Below are 15,690 nucleotides of genomic sequence, written 5' to 3'. Positions count from 1 at the left end.
ACACCGTGAAGAGAGTACAGTGACTCCTCTCTCATTTAAACAGAAAAATGAAATGACAGATGTCCTATGTCAGGAAGTACTGTGTATCTCAGATGTTGTTCGGGAAACTAATCCCAACTCAACAGAACAACACATTCTCTTGATCGTATGGTATCTGCTATCAAGGGTAGATAGATTAAGTTTAGGGAACACTGTGGTATTTTGAACAGTTAAAATTAAAATGTGGACCTGTCCAAACATATTTTTTCTGCTGTATTGAAATGCTAACTTTGTTCTGAGATTCACGTCACATCAGTCTGACAGATTTACCACACAAGTTTTCTACTCTTTAACACAAGATGACAATAATTATCTCTTTGGATATTTAAAAAAACAAAATAAAACAAAACAAATTTTCTTTGTGATTCCCTCCCATGTCTGCACAATATTATCATTACAAATACACATATTTATAGAAGCTGACTGATATCCAGATCTGTGCTGTTGGTAGCAGATCAGAAATGATGAAAAAACTGCAGATCTGCATATTTGCACTGCATTTGTCAGTTGACTGGGGATGAACCAGAATGTCTCTCATGACTTGATGTAAGCCGATAGCCTGTCCTTTGCTTAAACCCAAAATCAAATTAATTACTTTATTATAAGATTTTTTATAAAATATTCATAAAAGTGAAAAAGGCCAAAAGGCCCAGATAACACGACCACGGTGAAGTGGTTGATGTCCGTGTGTTTGTGGGTCATGTGCATTAATACTGGGATTGTACGTGAGCCACTGGGAGTGAATGTGTGTGGATAATGTGTAGCTGTGTAAAATGGGTGTGCAAATGGATTAGTGTTGGAGAGCACATTCTTTCTTGCTCTAGAGACGCTGGTGTGAATTGATTTTTGTTGCCATGCTCGGTGTGCCAGTGTGCTGGCAGATGACTTAATGGGGCATTATTTGTGCTGACTCCAAGGCCTGGCCCTGTGTGTTCCCCAACCATGGCAAGTTTACCCTCCAACCCCCTGCAGTCCACCTACAGATGGATCCAAATCAACACCAGATTTTCGCTCCACAGCTATGCGAACAGAGTGACCTCTTACTAGGACGTGCCCTTATTAAGGCTGAGTGTAGAAAGAGTAAATACAAACAAACCATGAATTTCACCGTCCAAAAATAGTATTTATCACCAGTACAATTTGAAAGTATTAGAGGAGTTGTATATGTGTCATTGCTTTGGCTCTCTACTCCAGTAGATTGGATTCTGAATTAGGTTTATATGTTGACTTTCAGCTTTAAGGGTGCTTGAGAGTGTTTGCATCAGTATTAAGTGAATGGGGTTGGAATTCTAAACCTTTTTACACACAAAGTAGTAGACCTAGTACGAGGACAATGCTGTAGGGTAGTGACCCTAAACATTCAAAGGGCTCATACAGTATGTCCTGACCAAGTCAGTCACCTGAGCACATTGTTGCACTTACTTAAGACTGATGATCAACTTTCATAAAACAGTTACCTATTCACATATCCAGCAGACACGACTCTTTAGCTGACGAATGCTACACTATGTTCGCCAGCTAGTTGCTAAGTGACCTTGTCTGCTGTTTTGGCTCTGGCAAGTAGTGTACAGTGGGTACACCTGGAAATTATGCTGATGAGAGTGGTGAGAGTGAACCAAAACAGAGGGGAAAAGTCACCCGCTGTAAAACCAAAACCATGTGCTGAAAGACGCTAAATGTTTGGTGAAACTGATGGGGACAGCACAGTCAGGTGATAATTCCTTTGTGTTTGTCTCTGTGAGTGACCCCTTTCATATTAAAATGGACATTTTGGCCTTTGTTAATATAAACAAGAGGCACTCAGATTGCCCTATGCCCACGATCTACATGACAAAAGAACATGTATGCTCACAGTACGAAGTAGAGTTTGTCATCAAGAATGCGAATAGAAGTTTCTAAAAAAAACAAAACGGTTTTGCCTCATTTATATGCAGATGTGTGCTGCAACGCACACCAAAATCTAATTAGACCATGTATATCTGTATTTATCTACTCCATCTTTGGTACCTGTGGTGCATGTATGAAGTTTCTACTATGTATCGTTCTTGAGTTATCGTGTTCACAGGAAAAATCAGTTTCTTCCTAATTAAGCCAATTAGCTCATAGCAAAGAATTTTCATACCAACATGTTTGTCATTGCATACGACATATCAGATATCAATTTGAAATTAGCTTGAAGTTTTAAGGAGTTACTGCAATTTCTGGAAAATCTGTATTCCTGTTACTCGTCAATATGCAAAATCTATGCAGAAAGGTTCTCCAAAATTTAATCAGATCATCTTCTCCATGTGAGGTACCTGCGGTGTGAGTGTAAAGTTTCTACTGTGTATTGTTCTTGAGTTATTGTCTTCAGAGTCACAGATAACAGCATGATGACATAATGTCCTGCATGCCATATACCATGGTGGCGGGACTTAAACATTTTGATTAGCGCAGCTTTAAGTTTAAGGTTAATATCACCATTACTTTTTTGTTAACTAATTAGAGGAGAATTTATAACAATTCCTTAACTGTTTAATCCGCTCGGATAGACACACTCAGTTTGAATCTGACAGTTATTTAATCTCATATTCATTGTTTCTTTTCTAAGCCAATGTGCTGGAGTGCAGCGCAACAAAATATGCAATATACAAATAAACAAAACAAAAATATGTTTCCTAAAAAAAAGTATGTGTTAAAATTCCACTAGTAGACTACCCCGATGAGTTCATGTGTAGTTTAAAAAAACATCCGATTGGGTGCTTGAATTTTCCAGGCATTAACAAGCAGTAACAGCCAGCATATCCTTTTCTGTCAATGACACAGAACACGCACTGTACCAAAGGACCGACACACACAGCATCGCCCCCCACACACACTGACTGTGACTCTGTAGACTGACCGATGCAGACGCTCTCATCATCCAGTTCAGCAGAGGCGTTGCGGAAGTATCCCAGTCTGCAGTGTTGGCAGTTCTGGCCCCTGGTGTTGTGCTTGCAGCTGACGCACGTGACAATTTTCAAGTATTCGATGTAGCTGCAGCGGTTGGAGTGGCCGTAGCACTCACAGTCTAAAATAAAAGAGACAGATTTAAGCTCCTTTCTCAGGGGGAAGATAGTTATACATTTTTATGTTAAACTGAAAATTTAAATGTTGAAAAATTGAAATAGGACAGTATTTTTTAAGCTGTTACATTCCCCTGGGATTCGTAGATGACAGTAGGAAATGATAAATGACTTGCACTAACAGATATTTCTCAAAGTTTTAGTTTTAGACGTCAATGAACAAATGAATGAGTGTGTGTGTGTTTTATGACTTGCCTCTCTGGCTCTATATTGGTTCAATAAAAGCAGACCACTCCCTCTCCATTACTACATTCACAGGTTTGCTGAGTCTGCTTCGCTGTGCTGCACTGATTACTGATGGGAATTCCACTATAGTGTGTGTGTCTGTGTGTGTGTGTGTGCGTGCATGCGTGCGTGCCTTCGTTAGTGCGTGTGTGTGTGTGTGTGTGTGTGTGTGTGTGTGTGTGTATGTGTGTGCAAGTGTGTGAGTACAGGCATGTTAATTGTGTCCGGGAATTTAATTGTATTACTGGATGAGTAGATAATAAGATACAGAATCATAACCTGGGGAGTTTGGGGTGAGTGATACAGTACAGTAAGAGTTTTTAGACTGCACCTGGCGCTATGAAATGAGTCTGACTCTGATTAACCTGAGCGAAAACCTACTTTCTTTCCTCTCTTTTCACTGTTTGTTCTTCATTTCCACAGACTTAAATTCTCTTTGATAAAGCGCTGCACAATCAAAGTTTGTAATTAAATTTTCTCTTTGTAATTCATGAATTATCTGAGAGGATTTGATTGCAAGTTTTACCCTACATGCTTGAACGCTCGATAAATTAAGACTTCTTCCAAATTTCACACCCTGAAACCAAAGCTGAAGAATAACGCTGTTGAGAATGGTGTAAGACCTTTGTATAATTTTTCCACAGAGAGAAATCAAAGCCATTTACCGTCAGATGTGCATTGTGCAGAGGGGTGCAGCGAAAGGTGGAGGGGTGTTGCTCTACATTCTCGTTACGATTATCTTGGCTGAGGCTGGTACCTAATTAAGGTTTTATTAAGCTTTAGAAGTTGGCTGCAATACTGTGCTTCAAGGCATCACTGTCCTCTAAAGAGGCGTTTACCAGGCATGTTTATGCAAATACACATTTAAATGCACATTAAAAAGTCGGAGTTTAGCTGTTTAATCAGCCGTCACATTATTATTTTATTATTGTTTGGTTGATGATGCCAGCTGAAATATTAATGTGCTGGTTTAAAGGAAGCCAGCGAGAGGAGCACCATAAAATGCCTCTCTCAGCACTGAGGGAACCTAGCTAGCAGTGGGGGAAGAACTGCCTAATTAAATATAAATGGCCAATTACTCCACAGACTAGAGAGGCAAAGGGACATTGTTCCACAAATTAACGTTGCGAGTCAAAATGCTGCTTTATTGGTATTTATCAGTTGTAAACTGTTAACGGTGAAAGACAGTTATACTTAGAGAATGAGAAAGAAAGATGGCTGCATCAAAGAGTCTGCGAGGCTGAAAGAATAATGGTATACTTTGCTAACAAGCATTTTTTCCACAGTCAAAATACAGAAATACCAATGTGGACAGTTGTTTTTTTTTGGTTTAAAATTAATTTAAAGTCTAATGACTTACCTTGATCATGCACATAAAGCAAACATAACCATGAGGGAGTCACAGATGCACAGGAAAAAAAATGAGCAAAAGAAAAAACTTAAAGCATGCAATGAAAGGAATTTTTCCACAGGTTTTATCCTTGAAAACAGCATCAACACTTTAGTCCAGTGACTATAAGACTTTACAATCCAATGATCTGAGGATCTATCCAAGCTCAAGTTTCCTCTCTGTATCGTCAGACCACGTGTGGCTCATGTTGGTCTCTTACCTTTGAAATCATCGTATATGATCCCAAACAACTGTCTGGCCTGGGGCTCACCTGAGATCAACAGTTTCAGAAGCCCTTGAAGGATGAAGGAATCTTTGTGTAAGAGTCACCTGCAAATCATTCACTGTGCCACAGTCATCTACAGCACTGTACCCTCACACAGATGGAGCATGACAACAGGGCAAACTTCATCTGCTGAAGAAGATTGTGTTAAACGATACATCTACTCCAGAGAGAATTTTTAAAACTGAAATCAAAAACTGTAGTGGGAAACATTTGGTACGGTATGTCTTGAAGGATTCAAACTTGAACGTTTTAAGCATCTTTACTTGCCAAGAGGCAGGCTAAGCTTTTATTTTACGCTGATGACACGGGGAAGATTCAACCAAGAAAATGACGACTCAACTGTGGGCTGAAACGATTCAAATTACCACATTTAATGGAGCAGGAACACATTAGATAAATGCAATCCTGTTTCACCTTTAACCTCATTATGACAAATCACTGTGCTGTTATACCGCATGTTCAAGTTCTACCTTTCCTTTTCTCTTTTTGCTTCTCTTCTCTGTCTTCATCCCCTTTCCCAAAAGTGTGTTTAGTAGTCTCATGGCTCCCTCTTTCCCCCTCCGGTTTCTCAATGACGTGGTGCACTACAAAGAAGCGAAAGCTTGCATATCAATCTACACTGATGTAGCACAATTATCTCAGGCTGTTTAACCACACTAGATATTACTAAGACTACTGACAAGACAACAATATCCAAATATTTTTGAGAAACATTTCTTGATATAGATCCTGTTCAAATATTTTAATGTAATATATGTGTGTTTACGAAGTGATATATTGATCTTTTTTTTTCTGATTTTCATACTATTTATAAACAGTTGATTAGACAAGGCGTAAGAGAATTTATGTTCCCACTGTTCTGAACGTAGAAACAACATTGTGTTTATTTCAAGAGCATCTTCATTTTCAAATTCATCTTCCTTTTCTAGTCTACCCATTTTTTTCCACTTCACCCTGCTATCTGCTTTTTATTTCTTGCCCTTCAGTGCCAGTCATTGTCTCAGTTGATGATATGGCGCCACTGTTCGTACTAAATTAAGATTTGGCGTTAAGAGCTTACGTTGACTGACAGGTTATCATGTAATTGAAGAGATAAATTTAGAGGGCTTATCTTATTTCCTCTTTCCATTTTTCACTGCAAGGTGCCAAGTTTAATGCATGGTGAAAGTTTATTTTCTTCATATTCACTGCACCAAAAGTAATTTACTATATATAAATTGCTACCACTACAAATAAAAGAGATACCTGTCTTGTTAGCTTTTCTTTCTGTATGCCCCTCCTCCTTCTCCTCCTCCTCCCTTTTCTCCCCATGTTCAGATGAGGTTGCTGTTTTGTGGCCATGAGTCTCACCTACGTGTTCCTCAAAATCGTGGGAGACTAAAACACCACAATCATCATCGACATACTGAGCGAAAATATGAGGTAAATTTTATGAGACGATTGCCACCACTACCTATGAGAGATACCTTTCCTTTCAGCTTTCCTTTCCTCCCCGTGCCCAGATGAGGTTGTTGTTTTGTGGCCATGAGTCTCACGCACGTGTTCCTCAGACTTGTGGGAGACTGAAACAACCATTGTCATTAAGATAATGAGTAAAAAATTTGGAAATACAGTACGTTTCTGCTGTTCCTGCTTTTTAGTGTTCATTTTTCTCAGTCAAGTAAGTTTGAATTGTGAATATGTACTGCATATTTCCATCCTTACTGGTAAACTACACAACTAATGCTACAATGCTACAACTAATTATAAAACATATACCTTTCTTTTCAGCTTCTCTTTTTTTATGCTCCTCCTCCAGGTGCTCAGGTGATGTTGTTGCTTTGTGGCCATGAGTCTCATGTCCATGTTCCTCAGACTTGTGGGAGACTGACACAGCAGTTGTCATCACCATAATAATCCAAAATTTAGTAAATCTTCTGCTTTTTCCATTTTTTTTTGGGGGGCATTTTGTCCTACAAGTTTACATTATGGTAAACTACCGTATGTTAAAGTACAACAACATTGCCACCACTACATACAAAAGAGATACCTTTAGTCTCTTTGTGCTTCTCCTTCTCCCATTTCTCCCCATGCTCAGATAACGTCGTTTTGTGGCCATGAGTCTCGCGTGTGTGTCCTTCAGACTTTACTGAAACACCACAATTATCATGGACATAACAAGCATAAACATCTTATGAGGTTAATTGTATGCCTCAGGAACCTAAATAATAATGATATGACTCCCATGTTAGTGCCAAGTTAAGATTTGGTTCTATAGCTTGAATCGACCAACAGCCTATCGTGCCACTTTTGAGACAAATACAGATACATTTCTGCTGCGGTTTTTAGGCACCTACTTTTGCTGCAAGTTGGCAAGTTCAGCTTGTGGTAAAAATTTAGCAACTGCATAATAAACTACAATATATATATCTACAAGGACATTGCCAAGATACCTTCCTATTCACCTTTACTTTCTTTTTCATCCTCCTCCTCCTCCCTTTCCTCCCCATGTTCAGATGAGGTTGTTTTGTGGCCATGCGTCGCATGTACGTGCTCCTCAGACTTGTGGGGGACTAACATAACACATTTTTCATAGACATGACAAGCAAATATTTAGATATTGTACTTTTTTTTTTTTTTTTTTGGACAGTTTTAAATTTTCAGGGGCCCATTATTAATTAAAAAGTTGCCAAGTTTAACTCGTGGAAGTTTACCTACTGCATACTTCCATCACTACAGGTACACTACATTGCTACTGAAAGATTTACCTTTCCATTCAGCTTTTCTCTCTCTATGTGCCTCCTCTTGCTTTGCATCCCTGTGCTCAGCTTTTCTCTCTTTCTCCTCCTCCTCCCTTTCCTCCCCGTGCTCAGATGAGGTTGTTGTTTTGTGGCCACTAGTCTCATGTACATGTCCCTCAGACTTGTGGGAGACTGAAACACCACATTTGTCATGAAGAGAGCAGGCAAAAACATCATATGGTAAAGGTAAAGGTAAAGCTTTCTTACTTTTTTCAAAGCAACCTAAAAAAAATACATGAAAGTGATATGTCTATTAATTTTTTTTTTGTCATTTCATCTCTCTTTAGCTTTAGTGTGTAACAAAAACTACAGGTGTGAAATTAAAATTGAGCTCTGTATCTGTAAATCTAGAACATTGCCTTCAGTACTTTTAAAACTGATACCTGTCTTTTCAGCTTTTCTTTCTTTCTCCTCCTCCTCCCTTTTAACCCCGTGCTCAGATGAGGTTGTTGTTTTGTGGCCATGAGTCTCACGTATGTGTTCCTCAGGCTGATGGGGAACTGAAACACCACAATCGTGATTGAAATAACAAGCAAAAACTTAAATACACTTCTGCTGTTTCCAGTTTTGTAGTGGACCAGTTTTTAATCCATGGTCTATTTAGTGCATATTTCCACCACTACAGAGGTAAACTACAGGTAACTACAGCCAACGCTACAGTGCATATAAAATGGCTACCTTTTCTTTCAGCGTTTCCTTCTTTATGCTCCTCCTCCTCCTCCTCCTTTTTCTCTCCGTGCCCAGATGAAGTTGTTATTTTATGGCCATGACTCTCGTGTATGTGTCCCGCAGACTTGTGGAGGTCTGACACACCAAAATCACCATTGACACAACAATCGAAAACATTTTATGTGACAAATTTTATATGATGTCTTAGAAACCTGAACAACTAGTAAATATATATATATTTGAAAACTGATTCCTCCTGTCTTTTCTTTTCCTTGCCCCCCCCCCTTCAGTCATTAGCTAGCAAATAAGGGTCACTGATGCTCTATTATGTCACTGAAGTGACAAATATCTGCTGTTTATAGGTTTCAAGGGGCCGAGTTAACTGAAGGTAAAAGTTTAGCAAGTGCATGTTTACCGGACACCAAGGTAATTTCTGAAGATAAAACTACAAGAACACTGCTGCCACTACATACAAAACAGGATACCTTTTATTTCAGCTCCACTTTCTCTATGGTCCTCCTCCTCGGATGAGGTTGTTGTTTTGTGGCCGTGAGTCTCATGTACGTGTCCATCAGACTTGTGGGCGACTGACACGCCATAATCGTCAGTGGCAAAGCAAGCAAAAATTCAGAGAAATATCCGCTGATTCAGGGTGCCGTTTTTCGCTGTGAGTTGCCAAGTTTAACACATGGTCAAAGTTAAAGCCCTGTGTATTTCCACCACTACAGGCTAACTACACTTAGCTACAGCCACAAGTGCATCACACAGAGATAGAGATACTTTTCCTCTCAGTGAACTACAGTACGTAAATCTAGGAAACCATTGCCTCTACTGCATATATATATATGAGATACCTTTCTTTTCAGCTTTTGTTTCTTCCTCCTCCTCCTTCTCCTCCTCCTCCTCCTCCTTTTCCTCCCCATGCTCAGATGAGGTTGTTGTTTTGTGACCATGAGTCTCATGTACATTTGCCTCAGACTTGTGGGAGACTGAAAACACCACAATTTCCATTAAAATACCAGGTAAGAATTTAGAATACATATCCGCTGTTTCCGGTTTTGTGGGGACCATGTTTTTGCTGCGGGTTGTCAAATCTAACTTTGGTCTACTGCCCATCAGCCCAAATTGTAAACTACTTATACAGTACATACTGTATATATAAATCGACTTATACTATAGATTTATATGATGTCCTCCACTACACATAAAAGAGATACCTGTCTCTTCAGGTTTTCTCTCTTTTTCCTCATCGGCCTCGTCCCTTTTCTCCCCGTGCTCAGATGAGGTTGGGGTTTTGTGGCCATGAGTCTCACGTATGTGTTCCTCAGGCTGATGGGGAACTGAAACACCACAATCGTGATTGAAATAACAAGCAAAAACTTAAATACACTTCTGCTGTTTCCAGTTTTGTAGTGGACCAGTTTTTAATCCATGGTCTATTTAGTGCATATTTCCACCACTACAGAGGTAAACTACAGGTAACTACAGCCAACGCTACAGTGCATATAAAATGGCTACCTTTTCTTTCAGCGTTTCCTTCTTTATGCTCCTCCTCCTCCTCCTCCTTTTTCTCTCCGTGCCCAGATGAAGTTGTTATTTTATGGCCATGACTCTCGTGTATGTGTCCCGCAGACTTGTGGAGGTCTGACACACCATAATCACCATTGACACAACAATCGAAAACATTTTATGTGACAAATTTTATATGATGTCTTAGAAATCTGAACAACTAGTAAATATATATATATTTAAAAACTGATTCCTCCTATCTTTTCTTTTCCTTGCCCCCCCCCCTTCAGTCATTAGCTAGCAAATAAGGGTCACTGATGCTCTATTATGTCACTGTAGTGACAAATATCTGCTGTTTATAGGTTTCCAGGGGCCGAGTTAACTGAAGGTAAAAGTTTAGCAAGTGCATGTTTACCGGACACCAAGCTAATTTCTGAAGATAAAACTACAAGAACACTGCTGCCACTACATACAAAACAGGATACCTTTTATTTCAGCTCCACTTTCTCTATGGTCCTCCTCCTCGGATGAGGTTGTTGTTTTGTGGCCGTGAGTCTCATGTACGTGTCCATCAGACTTGTGGGCGACTGACACGCCATAATCGTCAGTGGCAAAGCAAGCAAAAATTCAGAGAAATATCCGCTGATTCAGGGTGCCGTTTTTCGCTGTGAGTTGCCAAGTTTAACACATGGTCAAAGTTAAAGCCCTGTGTATTTCCACCACTACAGGCTAACTACACTTAGCTACAGCCACAAGTGCATCACACAGAGATAGAGAGATACTTTTCCTCTCAGTGAACTACAGTACGTAAATCTAGGAAACCATTGCCTCTACTGCATATATATATATGAGATACCTTTCTTTTCAGCTTTTGTTTCTTCCTCCTCCTCCTTCTCCTCCTCCTCCTCCTCCTTTTCCTCCCCATGCTCAGATGAGGTTGTTGTTTTGTGACCATGAGTCTCATGTACATTTGCGTCAGACTTGTGGGAGACTGAAACACCACAATTTCCATTAAAATACCAGGTAAGAATTTAGAATACATATCCGCTGTTTCCGGTTTTGTGGGGACCATGTTTTGCTGCGGGTTGTCAAATTTAACTTTGGTCTACTGCCCATCAGCCCAAATTCTAAACTACTTATACATTACATACTGTATATATAAATCGACTTATACTGTAGATTTATATGCTGTCCTCCACTACACATAAAAGAGATACCTGTCTCTTCAGGTTTTCTCTCTTTTTCCTCATCGGCCTCGTCCCTTTTCTCCCCGTGCTCAGATGAGGTTGGGGTTTTGTGGCCATGAGTCTCACGTATGTGTTCCTCAGGCTGATGGGGAACTGAAACACCACAATCGTGATTGAAATAACAAGCAAAAAATTAAATACACTTCTGCTGTTTCCAGTTTTGTAGTGGACCAGTTTTTAATCCATGGTCTATTTAGTGAATATTTCCACCACTACAGAGGTAAACTACAGGTAACTACAGCCAACGCTACAGTGCATATAAAATGGCTACCTTTTCTTTCAGCATTTCCTTCTTTATGCTTCTCCTCCTCCTCCTCCTTTTTCTCTCCGTGCCCAGATGAAGTTGTTATTTTATGGCCATGACTCTCGTGTATGTGTCCCGCAGACTTGTGGAGGTCTGACACACCAAAATCACCATTGACACAACAATCGAAAACATTTTATGTGATAAATTTTATATGATGTCTTAGAAATCTGAACAACTAGTAAATATATATATATTTAAAAACTGATTCCTCCTATCTTTTCTTTTCCTTGCCCCCCCCCCTTCAGTCATTAGCTAGCAAATAATGGTCACTGATGCTCTATTATGTCACTGAAGTGACAAATATCTGCTGTTTATAGGTTTCAAGGGGCCGAGTTAACTGAAGGTAAAAGTTTAGCAAGTGCATGTTTACCGGACACCAAGGTAATTTCTGAAGATAAAACTACAAGAACACTGCTGCCACTACATACAAAACAGGATACCTTTTATTTCAGCTCCACTTTCTCTATGGTCCTCCTCCTCGGATGAGGTTGTTGTTTTGTGGCCGGGAGTCTCATGTACGTGTCCATCAGACTTGTGGGCGACTGACACGCCATAATCGTCAGTGGCAAAGCAAGCAAAAATTCAGAGAAATATCCGCTGATTCAGGGTGCCGTTTTTCGCTGTGAGTTGCCAAGTTTAACACATGGTCAAAGTTAAAGCCCTGTGTATTTCCACCACTACAGGCTAACTACACTTAGCTACAGCCACAAGTGCATCACACAGAGATAGAGAGATACTTTTCCTCTCAGTGAACTACAGTACGTAAATCTAGGAAACCATTGCCTCTACTGCATATATATATATGAGATACCTTTCTTTTCAGCTTTTGTTTCTTCCTCCTCCTCCTTCTCCTCCTCCTCCTCCTCCTTTTCCTCCCCATGCTCAGATGAGGTTGTTGTTTTGTGTCCATGAGTCTCATGTACATTTGCCTCAGACTTGTGGGAGACTGAAAACACCACAATTTCCATTAAAATACCAGGTAAGAATTTAGAATACATATCCGCTGTTTCCGGTTTTGTGGGGACCATGTTTTGCTGCGGGTTGTCAAATTTAACTTTGGTCTACTGCCCATCAGCCCAAATTCTAAACTACTTATACAGTACATACTGTATATATAAATCGACTTATACTGTAGATTTATATGCTGTCCTCCACTACACATAAAAGAGATACCTGTCTCTTCAGGTTTTCTCTCTTTTTCCTCATCGGCCTCGTCCCTTTTCTCCCCGTGCTCAGATGAGGTTGGGGTTTTGTGGCCATGAGTCTCATGTATGTGTTTCTCGGACTTGTCGACGACTGGCAATCAAACAAAGATAGGAAGCAAAAATTTTGATACATTTCTGCTGATTCCAGTTTCCAGTTTTTTGGAGCCCATTTTTTTATTTAATGTTGTCGAGGTCAACTTGTTTTGAAAGTTTACCTAATGCATATTTCCACCACAGTTAATTACAGTTAGCTAGGACCACCACTACTGTACATACAAAAGAGATACCTGTCTCTTCAGCTTTTCTTTCTTTTTCCTCCTCCTCCTTTTCCTCGCCGTGCTCAGATGAGGTTGTTGTTTTGTGACCATGAGTCTCATGTACATTTGCCTCAGACTTGTGGGAGACTGAAACACCACAATTTCCATTAAAATACCAGGTAAGAATTTAGATTACATATCTGCTGTTTCCGGTTTTGTGGGGACCATGTTTTGCTGCGGGTTGTCAAATTTAACTTTGGTCTACTGCCCATCAGCCCAAATTGTAAACTACTTATACAGTACATATTGTATATATAAATCTACTTATACTGTAGATTTATATGCTGTCCTCCACTACACATAAAAGAGATACCTGTCTCTTCAGGTTTTCTCTCTTTTTCCTCATCGGCCTCGTCCCTTTTCTCCCCGTGCTCAGATGAGGTTGGGGTTTTGTGGCCATGAGTCTCATGTATGTGTTTCTCGGACTTGTCGACGACTGGCAATCAAACAAAGATAGGAAGCAAAAATTTTGATACATTTCTGCTGATTCCAGTTTCCAGTTTTTTGGAGCCCATTTTTTTATTTAATGTTGTCAAGGTCAACTTGTTTTGAAAGTTTACCTAATGCATATTTCCGCCACAGTTAATTACAGTTAGCTAGGACCACCACTACTGTACATACAAAAGAGATACCTGTCTCTTCAGGTTTTCTGTCTTTTTCCTCCTCCTCCTTGTCCTCCCCGTGCTCAGATGAGGTTGTTGTTTTGTGACCATGAGTCTCATGTACATTTGCCTCAGACTTGTTGGAGACTGAAAACACCACAATTTCCATTAAAATACCAGGTAAGAATTTAGAATACATATCCCAGATGAGGTTGTTGTTTTGTGACCATGAGTCTCATGTACATTTGCCTCAGACTTGTGGGAGACTGAAAACACCACAATTTCCATTAAAATACCAGGTAAGAATTTAGAATACATATCCGCTGTTTCCGGTTTTGTGGGGACCATGTTTTGCTGCGGGTTGTCAAATTTAACTTTGGTCTACTGCCCATCAGCCCAAATTCTAAACTACTTATACAGTACATACTGTATATATAAATCGACTTATACTGTAGATTTATATGCTGTCCTCCACTACACATAAAAGAGATACCTGTCTCTTCAGGTTTTCTCTCTTTTTCCTCGTCGGCCTCGTCCCTTTTCTCCCCATGCTCAGATGAGGTTGGGGTTTTGTGGCCATGAGTCTCATGTATGTGTTTCTCTGACTTGTCGACGACTGGCAATCAAACAAAGATAGGAAGCAAAAATTTTGATACATTTCTGCTGTTTACAGTTACCAGTTTTTTGGAGCCCATTTTTTTATTTAATGTTGTCAAGGTCAACTTGTTTTGAAAGTTTACCTAATGCATATTTCCACCACAGTTAATTACAGTTAGCTAGGACCACCACTACTGTACATACAAAAGAGATACCTGTCTCTTCAGGATTTCTTTCTTTTTCCTCCTCCTCCCTTTTCTCCCCATGCTCGGATGAGTATGTAGTTTTGTGGCCGTGAGTCTCATGTGCGTGTCCATCAGACTTGTGGACGACTAACGCACAATAATCGTGATTGACATAACAAGCAAACATATGAGGTAAATTTGATAAGATTGCCAGTACTACATATAAATGAGATACCTTTACTCTCAGTATTTCTTTCCTCCTCCTCCCTTTTCTGTCCCTGCTCAGATGAGGTTGTTGTTGTTTTGTGGCCACTAGTCTCATGAACATGTTCCACAGACTTGTGGGAGACTGAAACACCGCAATGTAACAAAAGAAAAATACATTTTATGGGATGATTTAAAATTCTCTTTTCTCAGCATCCTAAATGATAAATAAAAACCCTATTACATTTCTTTACTTTATCCTATTTTCTGTTTTTCATTTCTTGCTCCTCAGTTTCTGTCATTGTCTCAGATAGAAATTTGACACGTCTGGTGGTGCAAAAATTATGATGTAGCTCTATAGCTTAAGTTGACTGACAGACTATCATGTCGGTGAAGAGATAAATTTAGATACATTTCTATCTCTTATCAATTTTAGGGTGTCAGTTTTCACTCTGAGCTGTCGATTGTATCTACTGCATATTTACTGCACCACAAGTCAACTATAGTATATCAATGTACAAGAACATTGCCTCTGCTTCATGTAAAAGAAATACCTGTCTTTTCAGTTGTTCTTTCTTTTTCCTCCTCTTCCTCCCTCATTCTCTCCCCGTGCTCAGATGATGATGTTGTTTTGTGGCCATGAGTCTCATGTACATTTGCCTCAGACTTGTGGGAGACTGTCACACCACGTTCATCATTAACACAACAAGAAAAGACATCGTATGAGTTATTCTTTCCTCACTAACCTGGACAATAGGTGCTTTATAATTAGGCTAATACTGCGGTGGGTAAAGATTAATGATATCGCCTGCCTTTCTTTCTCTTCCTGTCTACCTCTGAGACCTTGCTTTCCTTTTCCCTTCCCTTCTCTCTCTCTGTCAGATAGTGGATTGCCCCATCAGGGGCCTCAGCCTTGGGCTTGGGAAAAAGCTGTGAGAGTAAGAGAGGCTTGAGATACTCCTTCATCACTACACTCTCACTCTGAGTGTAAAAGAAATGACTTGTACTTCCTTTTATCTGAATG

At 39.8% G+C, this 15,690-nt stretch overlaps 1 protein-coding gene and 1 long non-coding RNA gene across 2 annotated transcripts in view; one reads left to right on the top strand and one right to left on the bottom strand.

Annotated features, from left to right (window-relative positions):
* Positions 1–15,690, top strand: part of LOC120806450 — a 152,550-nt gene that overhangs the window by 14,870 nt on the left and 121,990 nt on the right. The window lies entirely within an intron of this gene.
* Positions 1–15,690, bottom strand: part of LOC120806449 (netrin-G2) — a 68,713-nt gene that overhangs the window by 2,233 nt on the left and 50,790 nt on the right. The window contains 1 exon segment of the mRNA XM_040157651.1: positions 2,921–3,088. Within this exon segment, the coding sequence (XP_040013585.1) occupies positions 2,921–3,088 (168 nt within the window).

This window comes from Xiphias gladius, chromosome 20 (genome assembly GCF_016859285.1).
Source record: "Xiphias gladius isolate SHS-SW01 ecotype Sanya breed wild chromosome 20, ASM1685928v1, whole genome shotgun sequence".
Taxonomy (NCBI): domain Eukaryota; kingdom Metazoa; phylum Chordata; class Actinopteri; order Istiophoriformes; family Xiphiidae; genus Xiphias; species Xiphias gladius.
The sequence above is the reverse complement of the archived record's forward strand: the minus strand, read 5'-3'. Positions and strand labels throughout refer to the sequence as shown.